Source organism: Lampetra fluviatilis, chromosome 64 (assembly GCF_964198595.1).
Source record: "Lampetra fluviatilis chromosome 64, kcLamFluv1.1, whole genome shotgun sequence".
NCBI lineage: Eukaryota > Metazoa > Chordata > Hyperoartia > Petromyzontiformes > Petromyzontidae > Lampetra > Lampetra fluviatilis.
Window position 1 is genome coordinate 1801602 of NC_136338.1, and position 18966 is coordinate 1820567.

General features: G+C 57.6%; 1 protein-coding gene across 1 annotated transcript in view; it reads left to right on the forward strand.

The window, feature by feature from the left end:
- Nucleotides 1-18001, forward strand: part of LOC144951896 (serine/threonine-protein kinase BRSK2-like) — a 32842-nt gene extending 14841 nt beyond the window's left edge. Inside the window, exons 5-20 of the mRNA XM_078882242.1 lie at nt 798-914; nt 1412-1445; nt 1742-1810; nt 2189-2335; nt 3680-3714; nt 4997-5173; nt 6123-6220; nt 7010-7163; nt 7962-8022; nt 10138-10399; nt 10625-10673; nt 12625-12748; nt 13695-13796; nt 15608-15683; nt 16767-16856; nt 17649-18001. Of these exons, the coding sequence (XP_078738368.1) occupies nt 798-914; nt 1412-1445; nt 1742-1810; nt 2189-2335; nt 3680-3714; nt 4997-5173; nt 6123-6220; nt 7010-7163; nt 7962-8022; nt 10138-10399; nt 10625-10673; nt 12625-12748; nt 13695-13796; nt 15608-15683; nt 16767-16856; nt 17649-18001 (1948 nt within the window). The remainder of the gene's footprint in view (nt 1-797; nt 915-1411; nt 1446-1741; nt 1811-2188; nt 2336-3679; nt 3715-4996; nt 5174-6122; nt 6221-7009; nt 7164-7961; nt 8023-10137; nt 10400-10624; nt 10674-12624; nt 12749-13694; nt 13797-15607; nt 15684-16766; nt 16857-17648) is intronic.
- Nucleotides 18002-18966: the final 965 nt, after the last annotated feature.

Sequence of the window (18966 nt, forward strand, 5' to 3'; positions counted from 1 at the left end):
ACTCCAAATATACAGCAGCAGGTGTCAGGGTCAGTATCAAACCCACGACCTCCTGCATACCAGGCGAGGGAGTTAACATCTCCTAGCCATAGTGATGATGATGATGATGAGAGACGCAAACTCCAAATATACAACAGCAGCAGGCGTCAGGGTCGGGATCGAACCCACGACCTCCTGCGTACCAGGCGAGGTAGTTAACATCTCCTAGCCACCGTGACGCCCCTTCACAGGTCGCCACCACCAGCGGTCAGCACGGTGGTCCGGATAGTTGAGCGCGATCATCGCGAATGAACGATGATACACACACACGTGTACACACACGTGTACACACACGTGTACACGCACGTGTACATGCACACGCTAAACAAAGTTCCCCCGTATAGCCTCAGCAGACTCGTGGGGCAAGTGCTGTTAGCGAGCACCTCCTGAAGGCCGGCACGGCATGTGTGTACACGTGTCTGTGTGCACGTGTGTGTACATGTGTATTGTGTGTGCGTGTACACGTGTGCGTGTGTGGGGCGCGGTGGTGTAGCGGTTAGCGCTGCGCTGCGCTACGAACTTGGCGACCTGGGTTCGATTCCCGCTCATGGCTAACAACGCCGGTAACGATTATCTGAACAACCGGTCCTGGGCCTGCTCACCTAGATCGACTCAGCCACAAACGAGTGACCTGGTGCGGTGCGTGGTGCCGGCCAACCCGCCTTCGTTAGGTGCCGCTCGCGAACGGCAACTCGCCCCCAAGGGTCCGTTGAGGCTTCACGGCTGGGGGATCTTTGTCTTTGCCTTTGTGCCAAAAGCCACAGGGACCTCAAGCCGGAGAATCTGCTGCTGGACGAGAAAAACAACATCCGCATCGCCGACTTCGGCATGGCGTCGCTGCAAGTCGGGGACAGCCTGCTGGAGACGAGCTGCGGGTGAGCCCTGCGCGGACTCGAAGGCGATCCGTCTCCACGGATGAGTCCCCTTGACCCGAGCCTTTGGGGGGCGAGTGCCGCCACGAGGGTGGCGGTGGCGTGGTGGATGGCATCGCGGCCATCCACCACGCCACCGCCGTCGACGTTGGGGAGGCCCGGTGTCGGATCATCGCCGACCTGCATCAGCATCGTCACCGCCATCTTCATCATCACTGCCATCGCCTTCATCATCATGGCCACCTTCATCATCATCATCATTGTCACCGCCATCATCATCAGCATCTCCGCCACCTTCATCAGCATCATCACCGCCATCATCATCAGCATCTCCGCCACCTTCATCAGCATCATCACCGCCATCGTCACCTTCATCAGCATCGTCATCGCCACCTTCATCGTCACCGCCATCACCACCCTCATCAGCATGGTCACCGCCGTCGCCGCCGTGGCCTCGTGTTGTCGCTGCAACTGCCGCCCCTCTCGTTGTCTGTGTGCAGGTCCCCCCACTACGCGTGCCCTGAAGTCATCCGCGTGAGTATCCCTCTCCTGTGTAGTGGCTGTGGTGGTGGCAGTGCGGTGGTGGTGGTGATGGCTGTGGTGGTGGTGGTGGCGGTGGTGGCGGCAGTGGCGGTGGTGGTGTGGTGGTGGCGGTGTGTGGTGGTGGCTGTGGCGATGGTGGCAGTGCGGTGGTGGTGGTGGCGGTGCGAGTCAATGTCGTTGTTATCCGTCGAGAAACGAGAGGGGAATCACGCGCGGCCTTCTCTGTGTGGCGGCGGTGGTGGCGGTGGTGGCGGTGGTGGCGGTGGTGGCGGTGGTGGCGCCCACAGGGGGAGAAGTACGACGGGAGGAAGGCCGACGTCTGGAGCTGCGGGGTCATCCTCTTCGCCCTGCTCGTGGTGAGACCCCTCACCTCGCCGCGACCCCTCACCTCGCCGCGACCCCTCACCTCGCCGCGACCCCTCACCTCGCCGCGACCCCTCACCTCGCCGCGACCCCTCACCTCGCCGCGACCCCTCACCTCGCCTCGACCCCTCACCTCGCCTCGACCCCTCACCTCGCCTCGACCCCTCACCTCGCCTCGACCCCTCACCTCGCCTCGACCCCTCACCTCGCCTCGACCCCTCACCTCGCCGCGAACCCTCACCTCGCCGCGACCCCTCACCTCGCCGCGACCCCTCAGCGCTTGCCACCCCCTCGACGGTGCGTCAAGTCCACGCCGGGGAGGGCCTTTGGTCTTTGTGTCTTCCGTGTTGTGTTTGCGTCTCCGGGCCAAGGGCGCCCTGCCGTTCGACGACGACAACCTGCGGCAGCTGCTGGAGAAGGTGAAGCGCGGCGTGTTCCACATGCCGCACTTCATACCCCCCGACTGCCAGGCGCTGCTGCGCGGCATGATCGAGGTGGACGCCGAGAAGAGGCTTCAGGTGAGCTCGGGGCACTGCCCCACCCCCCACGTGGGCACTGTCACCCCCCCCGCCCCCTCCCTCCCACGTGGGCACCATCACCCCCCCCCCCCCCCACGTGGGCACTGTCACCCCCCACAAAGTTTCAAAGTTTCAAAGTTTATTTATTAGGTATAGCCCTGTGAGCCATTCGGCTCTTGAATCGGGTGCAACCGCTAACAAACAAAGACATGAACAAAAAAACATCTTAAAGTGAATATGTGACTAAGTGCAAACAGAAAATTCAAGAAAAGACAGCAAAATATTGCAGAAAAAAATCACCGTACACCAACGCTGTGTGCAAATATCCCAGTGGGATGCAAGTCAAACAACAACCACAAGACAACTTAGATTAAGGCCATCAGTCTAACTCTGTACTACAACAAACAAACATGGCCAAACCAATACACTTTTCGAAAATCACCAAAATCAAGCCATAAAAGCAATGAAACAGTGGTCATAGGAACTGTGACCGAATTTTCATAATAAACGACGAAAACAACATGTACTGCATGAGTCACTCCACAACAGCAGGAGCATCAGTCGGAGTATCAACATTTTTCAATGCACCTTTAAGATCAGCGCACTAAATCAAAACACAGATGATACTTTGCATACTTTGCAGCGATCATCCGGAGCAAAACATTGTATTTTAGGCCACTAAATTGCAGTGGCAACTACGTGGGGACTGTCACCCCCCCCTCCACGTGGGCCACACGCGTGTCCGTAGCGTGTCCGTAGCGTGTCCGTAGCGTGTTCCATGGGGTTAAGAGCAGAGGACACGGGCAACAACTCCAAACGCACCTGACGCTCAGCTCGGAACGTCGACTGAGATTCTGTGTGTCTAGCTGTGTGTGTCTAGCTGTGTATGTCTAGCTGTGTGTGTGTCTGTGTGTCTGTGCGACGCTTCACGTGGCCTTAACGTGCACATAGCCTGGCACAAGGGCCGTGGTGACGTCACCGCCGCTTTGTGGCGATTGGCGGCGGCTGCTGCTGCTGCTGCTGTTGTTGTGCGTGTCTATGTGCGTACGGGATGAAGCCCCATCGGAGACTTTGCACTGACAGATTTCTCTCTCTCCTCCTTTCTCCCCTCTCCCCTCCCATTCCTGCCTCTCCTCTGTGTCTCCTTGCATCTCCCCTCTCCGCATCTTTCCCCTCTTTTTTTAATTTGACTCTCTACCCCTCCCCCTGCCTCTCTCTTTATCTCCCACCATCTCCCCCACTCTCCCCTGTCTCTCCCCTGCCTCTCTCTTTATCTCCCACCATCTCCCCTGTCTCTCCCCTTCCCCCTGTGCCTCTCTCCCTGTCTCTCTCCCGTCTGAGCAGCTTGAACAGGTTCAGAAGCACTCGTGGTACCTGGTGTGAGTGAACACACGCACACAGATACACACACAGGTACACACACACACAGGTACTCACACACAGGTACTCACACATAGGTACTCACACCCACACAGATACTCACACACACACAGGTACACACACACAGGTACTCACACACAGGTACTCACACACAGGTACTCACACCCACACAGATACTCACACACACACAGGTACTCACACACACAGGTACACACACACAGGTACTCGCACACACAGGTACACACAGACAGGTAGACACACACAGGTAGACACACACACAGGTAGACACAGGTACACACACAGGAACACACACAGGTACTCACACAGGTGCACACACAGGTACACACACAGGTACAAAGACAAAGATCCCCCGTATAGCCTTAACAAACTGTAGGGGCAAGTGCTGTTAGCGAGCACCTATGAAGGCCGGAACGGTACACGAGGGGGTGGGTGGCCAGCACCACGCCCGGCCGCCTTTGTCTCCCCAGTGGCAATGTTTACACACCGAACCAGGTACTCATTTAAGGCTGAGTCGACCTAGGGGAGGCCCAGGACCGGTTCAAATAACCGTCAACAGTGTTGGCCGTGAGCGGGAATCGAACCCGGGTCTCCAGGTTCGTAGCGCAGCGCGCTAACCACTACACCACCGCTCCCCACTCCCCACATACACACTGACACACACACACTGACACGCACACTGACACACACACTGACACACACTGACACACACACTGACACACACTGACACACACACTGACACACACACTGACACGCACACTGACACACACACAGACACACACAGACACACACACTGATACACACACACTGATACACACACACTGACACACACTGACACACACACACTGACACACACACTGACACACACACTGACACACACTGACACACACTGATACACACACACTGACACACACTGATACACACACACTGACACACACACACTCCTCCACGCGCATACGCGCGTCATGCAGTGCCATTCCCCACCAAGGGACACAACTCATTTAAAAATAATTATAACAATAATCGTTTGTTGTTGGTGTTGTTATTTTGTTTGTTTTATCGTTTGTTGTTGTTGATCGGTTTTTGTTGTTGATCGTTTGTTGTTGTTATTGATCGTTGTTGGTGGTGTTGTTGTCGATTGGTTGTCGTTGGTGCCGTTGTTGACCATTTGTTGTCGTTGTTGTTATTGTTGGTGTTATTGCTGATCGTTCGTTGTTGTTGTTGTTGTTGGTGTTGTCGTTGGTGGTGTCGTTGTCGCGGCAGGGGCATCAAGAACGAGCCGGAGCCCGAGCGGCCGGCCCCGCGCCGCGTGGCGCTGAGTGCGGCGGCGCTTCGCGGCGCCGGCGCCGAGGCGCTGGACCCGGACGTCCTCGACTGCATGCACTCGCTGGGCTGCTTCCGTGACCGCGACAAGCTCACGCACGACCTGCTGTGCGCGCAGTGAGCGCCCGCACCGGCACTCGCGGGCACTAGCGGGTCACTCACGGGCACTCGCGCTCACTGGCACTAGCGGGCACTAGCGGGTCACTCACGGCCTCTAGCGGGTCACTCATTGGCGCTAGCGGGCTCTAGCGGGTCACTCGCGGGCACTAGCGGATCACTAGCGGGTCACGGGCACTAGCGCTCACTGGCGCTAGCGGGCACTAGCGGGTCACTCACGGGCACTAGCGGGTCACTCACGGGCACTAGCGGGTCACTGGCAGGCACTAGCGGGTCACTCACGGGCACTAGCGGGCACTAGCGGGTCACTCACGGGCACTAGCGGGCACTAGCGGGTCACTCACGGGCACTAGCGGGCACTAGCGGGTCACTGGCAGGCACTAGCGGGTCACTCACGGGCACTAGCGGGTCACTCACGGGCACTAGCGGGCACTAGCGGGTCACTCACTGGCGCTAGCGGGCACTAGCGGGTCACTGGCAGGCACTAGCGGGTCACTCACGGGCACTAGCGGGCACTAGCGGGTCACTGGCAGGCACTAGCGGGTCACTCACGGGCACTAGCGGGCACTAGCGGGCACTAGCGGGTCACTCACGGGCACTAGCGGGCACTAGCGGGTCACTCACGGGCACTAGCGGGCACTAGCGGGTCACTGGCAGGCACTAGCGGGTCACTCACGGGCACTAGCGGGCACTAGCGGGTCACTGGCAGGCACTAGCGGGTCACTCACGGGCACTAGCGGGCACTAGCGGGTCACTGGCAGGCACTAGCGGGTCACTCACGGGCACTAGCGGGCACTAGCGGGTCACTGGCAGGCACTAGCGGGTCACTCACGGGCACTAGCGGATTCTAGCGGGTCACCCACTGGTGCTAGCAGATGCTAGCGGGAACTCACGGGTGCTACGTGTGCTGGTGCCGGTGCATGCGCTGCGTGTGCTGCCGCTGGTGCAGGGAGAACCAGGAGAAGATGATCTACTTCCTGCTGCTCGACCGCAAGGAGCGCTACCCCAGCCAGGAGGACGAGAACCTCCCCCAGCGCAACGAGATCGGTACCAGCAGCACGCTCGCTCACACTCACTCACACTCGCTCACACTCGCTCACTCGCTAGCTCACACTCACTCACCAGCTCACGCTCGCCAACTCACGCTAGCTAACTCACACTCACTAACTCTCACTCGCTAACTCGCGCTCGCTCGCTCACACTCGCTAACGCACGCTCGTTAACTCTCGCTCGCTCATGCTCACTAACTCACACTCGCTCACACTCACTCACACTCACTCACACTCGCTAACTCACACTCACACTCGCTAGCTAACTCACGCTCGCTCATGCTCACTGACTCAAACTCACTCGCTCACACTCGCTCACGCCGACTCGATCACGAACACTTACTGTGTCTCAGAGTCTCAACCTCTGAGTCTCAATGTTTCTACGTCTCTGTGTCCATGTCTCTGTCTCCACGTCTCTGAGCATGTCCGTGTCTCTGTATCCACATCTCCGTTTCATTGTCTCTGCGTCTGTGTCTCCCCGTGGTGTCTCCGTGTCTCCGTGTCTCTGAGTGTGTCTCTGTGTCTCTATCCACATCTCCATGTTTGTGTCTCTGCGTCTCCCCGTGGTATCTCCGCGTCTCTGAGCGCGTCCGTCGTGTCTCCGTGTCGTCTCCGCGTGTCTGAGCGCGTCCGTCGTGTCTCCGTGTCGTCTCCGCGTGTCTGAGCGCGTCCGTCGTGTCCCTGTCTCGTCTCCGCGTGTCTGAGCGCATCCGTCGTGTCCCCGTGTCGTCTCCGCGTGTCTGAGCGCGTCCGTCGTGTCTCCGTGTCGTCTGCGCGCCGCCTGGAGACCCCCCGCGCAAGCGGGTCGACTCGCTGCTGCTGCACCGCCAGGGCAAGTGGCGCCCCGAGCAGAAGTCCATGGAGGTGCTGAGCGTGACGGAGCGCGACGGCTCGCCCGTGACGGCGCGGCGCGCCCTGCAGATGGCGCAGCACGGGCAGAGGTGCAGCTCACGCACTCTTGCTCTCTCCCTCTCGCTCACTCTCTCTCTCTCTCGCTCTCTCGCTCTCTCTTGCTCACTCTCTCGCTCACTCTCTCGCTCTCTCTCTCGCTCACTCTCTCGCTCTCTCTCTCGCTCACTCTCTCGCTCACTCTCTCGCTCACTCTCTCGCTCACTCTCTCGCTCACTCTCTCGCTCACTCTCTTGCTCTATCTCACTCTCACTTTTTCACTTTCTCTCTCTCTCGTTTTCTCTCTTTTTTACGATCAGAGGAAACAAGAAGATGTTCGGTGGAGTCGGCACTTTGCTTCGTTCATCATTTCGTTTTTTTTGCTTTGCTTTATGTAAACCCCCCCCCCCCTTTTTGAAATGAAAGATTTCACAAAAGATTTCACGCTCGGCTTTCTCTCTCGCTCTCTCTCTTGCTCTTGATCTCTCTCTCGCTTTCTCGCTCTCTCGCTCTCTGGTGTCGTCGTCGTCACGCCCGACGTTGGAACAAATGGAACCCGGCGCCCAGAGTTGTGTTGTCGTTGTGAGGGCCCTCTGCCACCCGGCATGGCCGCCGGCATCATGAGCGGAACGGAAGCCGGCAGGCCGCCCCACGTGTAGCGGTGCTTAGCCACTACTGTGGCATCACGTAGGGACGGTCGGGTGCCCGTGGTGGCTATGAGATGTTAACTCCCTCGCCTGGTATGCAGGAGGTCGTGGCACTTGCCCCGACACTCTGTTGTGAGGCTATACTGGGGTGGGGGGGGGGCATCTGTGACTTTGTGTGCGTGTGTGCGCGTTTCTCGTCGGCAGGTCTCGCTCCGTGAGTGGAGCCTCCTCGTGTTTGGCCTCCAGTCCCATCAGCAGTCCCAAGGTAAAGATCCGCGCGGAGTCAGCCGGACGAACGCCAAAGAATAAATAAATATATTATTGTTTCTAGAGGGAGCTCCGTTATAGAGGCTTTTTTTGGGGGGGTTAGATCGCGTGAATATTGATGTGCCGCTTAAACCGCCACCAGCCGACACAGGCGATCAGTAAGGGGTTGTCACGTAAACAGAACGTGCCAATTCGTTACGAGTTCAGCACCACCGGTGTGTTGGAGAGTAAACCCAGAGCTCCCTCCGTCCAGCGAAGTCAAAATAATTTCCATAAAATAATTGGCGTCGTTCTCTTATTTTATATTTATAGAGCCCCTTTGTAACGTAGTTAAAATAACCGGTACAATTACCAGAATTCTTTTGATGGCAGCGCCGTGCAAAGGGGTTGGGTGAGGGTGGGGGAGGGCAGGGAAGAAGTGGAGGGGTGAGGGGAGGGATGAGGAGGGAGAGTGGGCAATGATGGAGAAGAGGTGGTGAGGCTTTGAGAGAGGAACGGAACGAGGTTAAGGAGGGGGACTGCTTCATGTACTGGGGCAGTGTTGAGTCTATGGGCAGTGTTGAGTCTATGGTGCAGTGTTGAGTCTATGGTGCAGTGTTGAGTCTATGGGCAGTGTTGAGTCTATGGGGCGGTGCTGAGTCTATGGGCAGTGTTGAGTCTATGGGCAGTGTTGAATCTATGGTGCGGTGTTGAGTCTATGGGTAGTGCTGAGTCTATGGGGCAGTGTTGAATCTATGGTGCGGTGTTGAGTCTATGGGGCGGTGCTGAGTCTATGGGGCGGTGTTGAGTCTATGGTGCAGTGTTGAGTCTATGGTGCAGTGTTGAGTCTATGGGCAGTGTTGATGCTATGCGTAGTGTTGAGTCTACGGGCAGTGTTGAGTCTGTGGGCAGTGTTGAGTCTATGGGGCAGTGTTGAGTCTATGGGGCAGTGTTGAGTCTGTGGGCAGTGTTGAGTCTGTGGGCAGTGTTGAATCTATGGGGCAGTGTTGAGTCTATGGGGCAGTGTTGAGTCTGTGGGCAGTGTTGAGTCTATGGTGCAGTGTTGAGTCTACGGTGCAGTGTTGAGTCTACGGTGCAGTGTTTAGTCTATGGGGCAGTGCTGAGTCTATGGGACGGTGCTGAGTCTATCGTGATGCGTGTGTTATCGATGAACCTGTCCGAGCAACGTGGAATTTCCGCCGGAGAAGGTCGGCGTCGCGTCACCCCGGGAACCTTCGCGTGGTGCCGGGAGTCGCGAGGGCCGCGGTTCCATCTCCACGTTTCATTTTTAAATTATTCTTATTATCCCATCGGCGCGCTCCATGGATCTAACCTCACTCTCCATGTCTCCCATTCCTCCTCCTCCTCCGTTCCTCCTCCTCCTGTATTGTTCCGCTTAATTTACCACCAAACAAACCCCACGCTGTGCTTCACCAACCCCCCCCCCCACCCCCCCCCCCGGTCTGTCCACCCGTTTGCCACTTTCTCTCCCCCCCCCCCCTCCCCATTCATTCGGCCTCGATTCTGACCGCACTTTCCTGCCACGCCACCCTGGAATGCATTCAAATCGTTTTTTTTTTCCCTCCCCTCCGCCGGCCGGCGCACTTACCACGCACGGACGCACGGACGCACGCCGAACCCCTTGACCTCCTTAACCCTGACCCGCCCCGGCACCGACAAAACAAATCCCCTCCCCCCGCCAAAAAAAACCTCAACACCGCCACCACCACCGCTGCTTTTACCTCGGTCCCAGCCCTTCTGGAAACCCCACCTGTCCCCCGACATTTGGGAGAAATCTCAGAGCCTCTCCGAGCCGGACGTCAACGGCGAATCCCCTCCGGCGTCTCCCGCCAGCGCCGCCACCACCACGACCTCCGCCCGTCCCTCGTCGTCACCCGGGCCCTCCTCGGCTCCTCCAACCGTCGGGGGCCCCGGCGCCAGGACGGGGCCCCCCGGCTCGTCGCGCAACGCCTCCTCCTCCTCCTCCGTCGAAGGGACGCGGGGCCCCCCGCTGCGTCTCTCCCTGCCGCCGCTAGGCCGCAAGAAAGCCTCGGCCGCCGCCGCGGCCGCCGCGGCTGCCAGCGGCGGAGCGGCCTTCTCTGCCGGCGTCATCCCGCGGTTTGTGTTGCCGCAGGTGACGCTGCTGCCCTCCCCGGGGAGCCCGGCGCACGCGCCGCTGACTCCGCACGGCCAGCCGGCGCTTGCCGCCGCCGGCGGCGGGGGCGGCGGCGGAGGCTCCGACAGCCCCCTGCAGGCGCTGTCCCCGGCCAACACCCCCCCCTCCAGCCCCAGCGTGGGCGCCGGCGGGGGCGGAGGGGCGCTCTGGAGGAACCGGCTGCACTCGTTCAAGCACACCTTCCTGGGATCGCCGCGCTTCCACCGCAGGAAGCTGCAAGGTGGGCGGGCGGCGAGTTCGGTGGGCGAGTTCGGTGGGCGAGTGGCTTGGCGGGTGGGTGGGTAGGTAGGTGAGTGGGTGGGCGGGCGGGTGGGTGGGCAGGTAGGTGAGTGGGTGGGCAGGTAGGTGAGTGGTTGCGGTGGTTGCGATGTGACTGCGGTGGTTGCGGTGGTTGCGATGTGATTGCGATGTGATTGCGATGTGATTGCGCCGCGTGTCCCCACAGTTCCCACGCAGGAAGAGATGTCAGGCCTCACCCCGGACTCCTCGCCCGAGTGAGTGTCGCTCCCAAAGCACATTGTGTGTCGTGTGTGTGTCACGTGTTTGTGTGTGTGTCACGTGTCTGTGTGTCGTGTGTGTGTCACGTGTTTGTGTGTGTGTCACGTGTCTGTGTGTCGTGTGTGTGTGTCACGTGTTTGTGTGTGTGTCACGTGTTTGTGTGTGTGTCACGTGTCTGTGTGTCACGTGTCTGTGTGTCACGTGTGTGTACATGGGGAGCGGTGGCACAGCGGTTAGCGTACCGCGCTACGGAATTCAGCGGCCCGAGTTCGATTCCCGCTCACGGCCAACACCGGTGACGATTATCTGAACACGGTCCTGGGCCTCCCCTCGGTCGACTCGGCCTCAAATGAGTACCTGGTGTGATGTGTAAACATTGCCACTGGGGAGACAAAGGCGGTCGGGCGTGGTGCTCGCTAAACAGCACTTGCCCCAACAGTCTGTTAAGGCTTCACGGGGAGTCTTTATCTTCGTTGTCCTTTGTGTGCCTGTTTGCATGTCTGTGTCTGTCCGCGTATGTCTGTGTGTGCCTTGTTTAGCTATGTGTGTGTACGCGCGTGTGCGTGCGTGCGTGCATGTGTGCGCGTGTGGACCTGTCATTCGTCTCGGTCAACTAAACCCTTAACACCCGGGGTCTGCCCCGTGACCTCCTCCTGCCAGCGGCGAAACCCTTCACACTTTCAGGTGACGGCCTCAAAAGTGCACCTAGCCTGGCACGAGCGCCGTTGTGACGTCACCGCCGCTCAGTGTTCAATGCAGGGTGCTTCAAAAAAATATTAACACTCACATGGAAAAATAACGGATAATGAAACACTGTAACACGATAACAAATGTAAATGTTAATTAGCTTCAAAACGTCAACGAGTCTCCCACTTGTTCGCCATCGTTGTCAACGCGCGCCTGGAATCTTCTCCAGGTGGTCTCCAGAGCTCGGAGGGCAGCACATTTACTGCGGCGTTGTCGTTGCAAATTCCCACGAGTGTTTCTTGAAGCACCCACCCCTGGACTTCACCAAGCCTCAACTTGTCGCTAAATAAGCCAGGGGGGAGGAGGCGCGGTGCAATTCAGTGTCTCTGATAAATCGGTGAAACAACGCTCGGCAGTGACCTTGGCCCGGCTGGTCGGTGCGGAGAGGAGGTGGGGGGGAGGTTGAAGAGGAGGTGGACAAGGTAGTGAGTCTGATAATTGTTTTTTTACCCTTCTATCTGGCAACAAAACTGACACCTTTTTTTTTACAAGGAGTCATGTTTGCACAGACCACAATACCTGCAGTCATAATGCAAACAAAAAACATAACTCTGATAATGTGCACTGTCCTTGAAGTTGATTGGTCCACACCCGAGACAGCTTTCCTTAGAGCCTAGTCTCGCATGGGTTGGACCAGATGACGCCAAAAGGCAGGTATTGTGGTCTATGCAAACATGACTCTTTGTAAAAAAAATGGTGTCAGTTTTGTTGCCAGATAGAAGGGTAAAAAACCAATTATCATATTTTTTACTGGCAAATGAGGTTCCAATGGTGAAGGTAGTGGGTCGTCTAAGACTTCACGCAAGGGGAGCGCACGAGCGACGTCATCACACCTACGCCTCTATTTAAGGAACGAAACAGGGGGACTTCTCCAACAAACTCTGGCTGTCGCCTGATGGTGCCGGTTGTAATTACTGGCGAAACGTGGTACTCAGATTTGATCAATGTCGTGGTTTTGCTCTCCAACACGCAACCGGTGAATTGACCACGTTCTGTTTCCGTGACAAACCTTACTAGTTGGCTGTGTCGGCTGGTGGCGGGTTTCACGACACGTTTATATATTTATACGCAATCTAAGCCAACAAAACCTCCATTATGTAGCGAGTCGTGTTGCTGCTGCTGCTGCTGTGATCCTACTTGATTGTCGTGGTTGTTGTTGTGGCTGCTGTGGTTGTCGTGGTGGTTGCGGTGTCGCCGCAGGCTGGCCAAGCGCTCGTGGTTCGGTAATTTCATCGGCGCCGAGCGGGAGGAGCAGGTCCTAGTGGTGGTGCGGGACAAACCCATCAGCTCCATCAAGGCCGACCTCGTGCACGCCTTCCTGTCTGTGAGGGCCTCACCCCCACACCCCCCTCCACCCCTCCACCTCCACCCCCCACCCCCTCCACCCCCCCCCACACCCCCCCTATCCCCTCCTCCCCCACCCTCCAGCCCCCTCCACCCCCACCCCCCTGCACCCTCACCCCCTCCACCCCCACCCCCCTCCACACCCCCCCTAGCCTCTCCTCCCCCACCCTCCAGCCCCCTCCACCCCCACCCCCCTGCACCCTCACCCCCCCCACCCCCACACCCCTCACCCCCCTCCCGCTACACCCTCACCCCCACCCAGTCACTCCACCCCCTCCCCCACCACTCCCCCCCTAGCCCCACCCCCCCGGCCCCCTCACCCTGAGTGAGCGTGTGGGTGAGCTAGTGTGGGTGAGCTAGTGTGGGTGAGCTAGTGTGGGTGAGCGAGTGTGAGTGAGCGCGTGGGTGAGCGAGTGTGTGTGAGTGCCTGGGTGAGCGAATGGGTGAGTGTGAGTGAGCGAGTGTGAGTGAGCGCGTGGGTGAGCGAGTGTGAGTGAGCGAGTGAGTGAGTGAGTGTGAGTGAGCGCGTGGGTGAGCGAGCGTGAGTGAGCACGTGGGTGAGCGAGCGTGTGGGTGAGCGCGTGGGTGAGCGCGTGTGAGTGTGTGTGTGAGTGAGTGTGTGAGTGTGTGAGTGAGTGTGAGCGAGTGTGAGTGAGCGCGTGGGTGAGCGTGTGAGTGAGTGCGTGAGTGAGCGTGTGGGTGAGCGTGTGAGTGAGCGAGCGAGTGTGTGAGTGAGTGTGAGTGAGCGAGTGGGTGAGTGAGTGCGTGGGTGAGTGAGTGCGTGGGTGAGCGCGAGTGTGAGTGGGCATGGCGCTTGCCCCCACCCGCCTCGTGCGCCGGCCTTCGCGGGTGCTGCTACCCTCTAACAGCACTTGCCCCAACAGTCGCTCAAGGCTACACGGGGCATCTTTGTCTTTGTGCCGCAGATCCCCAGCCTGAGCCACAGCGTGGTGTCACAGGCGAGTTTCCGCGCCGAGTACAAGTGCACGGGAAGCCCCGTCGTCTTCCAGAAACCAGTCAAGTTCCAGGTGAGAGGGCGTGGCACTTAAACGTCTGATCCATCCCCCTACACCCCCACCCACCCCCCTCCACCCCCTCCACCCCCTCCACCTCCACCCCCACCCCCCACACCCCCCCTAGCCCCTCCACCCCCACCCTCCCAGCCCCCTCCCCCCTCCACCCCCTCCACCCCCACCCTCCCAGCCCCCTCTCCCCTCACCCCGAGTGAGCGAGTGTGAGTGAGCGTGTCAAATATGCTCAAAATGTCCCCCTATCTACCCAGGTGTACATCTGTCCACATACCCATCCATTCTACTGTGTGCAAGTATCCCAATACAGCTGTCCATCGGCAAGTTGATGTTGTAAAGAGATTAGGGTGCTGTAAATAGATGAACGTGCTATTCTTTGGTTCTTTCGGTAAAGTCACGTAGAATAAAAAAAAATAACCACGTTGTCTTGATCTCAACACAAGAGGTCGTCATCCTTTTCCCGATGATGACCGCTTGTGTTGCGATCAAAACTTCGTGGTTATTTTTTCTTCTTTATATTCTACGTGACTTTACCGAAAGAATCAAAGAATTTGAATTCCTGCATTCAATGGCGGAGCCAGGATTTTCAGGTAGGGGGGGCAACCCCTCCAGCAATGAAACATGATAGAGGAGTTGTTAGTAAGTAAGGAGTTGTTACTAAGTAAGGAGTTGTTACTAAGTAAGGAGTTTTTTACACCATTGGAACCTCATTTGCCAGTAAAAAAAAAAAAATGAGAATTGTTTTTTTTTTACCCTTCTATCTGGCAACAAAACTGACACCTTTTTTTTTACAAGGAGTCATGTTTTCATAGACCACAATACCTGCAGTCATAATGCAAACATAAAACATAACTCTGATAATGTGCACTGTCCTTGAAGTTGATTGGTCCACACCCGAGACAGCTTTCCTTAGAGCCTAGTCTAAAAAAGGTGTCAGGTTTGTTGCCAGATAGAAGGGTAAAAAAAACAATTATAAGTAAGGAGTTGTTAGTAAGTAAGGACTTGTCCCTTGATTTTTATTCGACGCATGTGCGGCGATGGAGGGTCGAATTTGAACCGCGTTGTGTGATCGGCATCGCGCTCGCTGAAGGTGAATGCCTTCAGGGAAGTCGTGTCCTGTATACGCAACTGTGCGCAATTCTGTGAGTCACTTATAACCGCTTTGCCGTTACTTATCGCCAATTATGGACTCAGACTATTGTCCTATCATCTCATAGAGTCCCTGGCACGTAATAATATGCTACACGGTGGCAGTGGGGGTCGCAAAATGCCGATTTATTACTAATAGACCATAATGATCCGATCGAAATGAGGGATTTCGATCGGATCATTGGGGGGGGGGGGGGCACGTGCCACCCCCCCCCACTGCAGTCACGAAAGTTTAAAGTAAAAAGATGTAACGTGCTAATTGGGCGAGGTGGTTTTTGTTGTTGTTGTTGTTTACGTAAGAGCTCGGGGCTAGAGAGACGACGATGACGATGTTGGGAGAGTGAATTCCAAAGTGGAGCAGTGAGGTGATCTGCAGTGTGGTGAGTGGGTGGCTGAGTGAGTTGGAGAGTGGGAGAGTGTGATGAATGCATGCCAGTCATGAATATTTTAATCGGTCCCGGGCATTCCCTAGGTCGACTCGGCCTCAAATGAGCATCTGGTCTGGTGCTCAAACATCGCCACTGGGGAGACAAAGGTGGCCGGGCGTGGTGCTAGCCACCCCGCCCTATCGCGTGTCATTCCGGCCTTCATAGCTACTCGCTAGCAGCACTTGCCCCAGCAGGCTCATGAGGCTGCACGGGGGATCTTTGTCTTTGCTGCAGGTTGACATCACCTTCGCCGGCGGAGGGTCTGGCCACAAGGAGGGAATTTACTCCGTGACCTTTACCCTCATCTCAGGTGAACTCTGACCCCCATCCCAAGTCTTTGCCCCTTATACAAATCTACACAGTGATAGGCAGCCCCATCCAATCCATTTCCCTTTGGCGGCTACCCCGTGATTTCCACGAAGACCACCGTTTATCCCGCGTGCTGCGTCGCCCTTCCGCGTGCCGAACATACAACGGGCGCATGAGAACTGTGAAAGGTCGCGCTCATTGTCCACAGAGCGCTTGCCCCCAATGCGGCACCATCAGAGGTCGCAACCGGGTACCCGATACCCGTACCCTACCCGATACCCGGCTACCCGTACCCGGCCGGGTACGGGTACCCGTTTGCAACCCTGGTGCGGCCGGGTACGGGTACGGGTAGGCCGTGAGTCACTGGTGAGTAACCGTTTGTCACTCATTTCCCAACATCTTGTCTCTTCTCACAATTCAAGTTCCAAGAATCAACCCACCCGCGCCTGCAACATGGCTTCATCCCAGAGGTCGCAATCGGGTACCCGATACCCGTTTGCGACCTCTGGGCACGATACCTTGCTGATCTCGTCAAGGGGCGTAAACCATCAACACGCAGCAGCCGCAGCAGCGGCGGCTTTGAGCTGAGCCGTTGCACGAAGGCGGTGGCGGTCACCGTATCGCCGCGCGGCGCTCTCGGATGCCCTTCTGCGGCCGTCTGGAACGCTCTTCCCTTCCGATGTTAGCAAGCCACTGGAGTTGTGCACCTTTAAATCTTCATCTCGATCGACAAACTCATTCCTTTAGAACTGATCTTAGTGTTTAGTCTGTTGTCCTTCTCCCCGCACCTATAAGCACGGTTGGCTACGTACGGTGCGAAAGAAATTCAACGTACATACCATATGGAAGCACACACGCGCCGCTCAAGCCAACGGAGAACCACGTACTTCTCGTAGATGCGAGAAACCGTGTCGTACACCCGACTTAGGACATCGCCCCCACGCACGCCTGATGTCACCAACGCCTCCTGGCTACTCGCAGACACGAATGAACGTCCTTGGAGCTCGGGGGTTCGTCTGCCGCGTGGGGATCACCCTTCGCCCCCCACCTCCCCGCCCCCTCCTCCCCCCGTGTGGCCACGCAGGACCCAACCGGAGGTTCCGCAAGGTGGTGGAGGTGATCCAGGCGCAGCTGGTCCACTCCCATGACCAGCCGTGCGTACAGCAGCTGAGCGGTGAGTGGGCGGAAGCGACGTCACCTCCGGCCGATGCGCTGGTTAAAAAAAAAAAAATCCTTCATTGCTGTGGGGCCGTCCATAAATGACGTCACGCACCTGGGGGGGGGGGGGGTGGGGTCAGACATTTGTGACGATGTGTGACGAGGGGGGGGGGGGGGTTGAGAAATGTGACGTCACATCAAAATGCGCAACTTTAAATAAATATAGGATTGTTATAACAACACTAATTGTTATAACAACACTCCTACAACATCAGAGTGCAGCGCCACATTAAATACGCACTACAATGACAATAGTTTTCCCCCTCCACAATTAGAATCAACATCACCACCACCACCGCGCGTTAAGAGTGTTTGGCTCCTTCTATAAATTTCCACGTGATGATGATGAAGATGACGAGGCCACTTGGCTGAGCCATCATTTGTGACGCCAGGTCACTTCTGAAAAAGAGCTACGTGGTCAAATAAGATCAGTTAAATAGTTAATAGTTTAATAACAATAATTGTTTATCTTCTTGGTTCTTTCGGTAAAGTCACGTAGAAGGGAAATAATTAAAATTAAACATAATGTTTTTTATATAATGAAAATAAAACATAATATTTGTATTATTTTATTATTTCCTTCTACGTGACTTTACCGAAAGAACCAAGAAGATGAATCCCTGCAGTCACGAAAGCTTTAAATCGAAATAATTGTTTAATGATAATAATCGTGGAACCTCCCTTCCTCTCCCCCACTCCCCCTCCCCTCCCCCGCTCCCCCTCCCCTCCCCCGCTCCCCCCACCGTAGATGAGCGGAGCAATGGCCGGGGCGCTCCGGGCACGGGGGGGACGCCGGTGCACCACCAACAACAACAACAACAACCCCGGCGCTCTCACGCCGACAACAACGGAGGCAGCAGTTCGAGCTGCGGGGGTGCTGTCGGTGGCGGCGGCGGAGACGACGGAGGGGAGGAGTCGGAGGGGGGGGCGCTCGGAGGCGCCGAGGGGCCGCACTGCTCCACCTCGTACGGTGGCGGCGGTGGCGGCGGTGGTGGTGGTGGCGGTGGCGGCGGTGGTGGTGGTGGCGGTGGTGGTGGTGCTGGTGGTGCTGGTGGTGGTGCTGTGGCACAGACCCCGGCCACACCGGCCAAGAGGGCGTGAGGAGGGCCACGCGGAGTGGACTGCTGCTGCTGCTGCTGCCAAAGGCCGGCCACGCTACTCAGCCGGAGAGACACTCAGGCAGACAGACACTCAATCACACACTCAGGCAGACAGACACTCAATCCCACACTCAGGCAGACAGACAGACACTCGGTCAGATACTCAGCCACGCACTGAGCCAGACACTCATTCAGACACTCAGATAGGCACTCGACAGACACTCAGATAGGCACTCATCCAATCCCACACTCACCCAGCCAATCGCTCACCCAGATAGACAATCACCCAGCCAGACAGACAATCAGCCAACCACCCGGCTTTCTGGCTGACCGACCATTCACTCACCCACCCAGGCACCCAGCCGGCCAGCCAGCCAGCCAGCCGGCTAGCCCCCAGGTCAGTCACCCAGCCTGCCTGCCAGACAGTCACCCGAGAGCTACCCAGAACCGAGCCAAATCCACCAGTCACTCAAGACACCCAGAGGATACTCAGCCATCCAAACAAACACGGCCCACGCGGATGTCGCGGATGGATCTCCGTCCGTACGACTCATCCCCCGCACTGCCCCCGCAGTGAGCATGCTCCTGTGCGGCGTAACCCGGTCCGTTCGCACGTCAGTTGCCGGAACCGCAGAGGCGTGCGGGGGCATTCGAACGCAGCCCAGTCTCCCCGTGTGTCCGTCCGTCCGTGCGTCTCCGCGCATCATCGCCCTGTCCAGCGCGTGCCTTCAACACGCTGCGACGTCCCCCTGGCGACAGCAAAGGCCGAACCAAATGGCACGGCTGCGGTGGGGGGGGGGGGGGGGCGCGACGCCGTGCCACGCGTCCCCCTCCACGCCGCACCGTCAACGCCAAACTCACCGCTGCAATCCCAGCTGCTCAGCATTGCCGGCTCCGCGTTTTTGAATTCACCGCCCTGGGCCTCCCCCCCGCCCCCCCCGCCCCCCCCCGCCCCCCCCCCCCCGC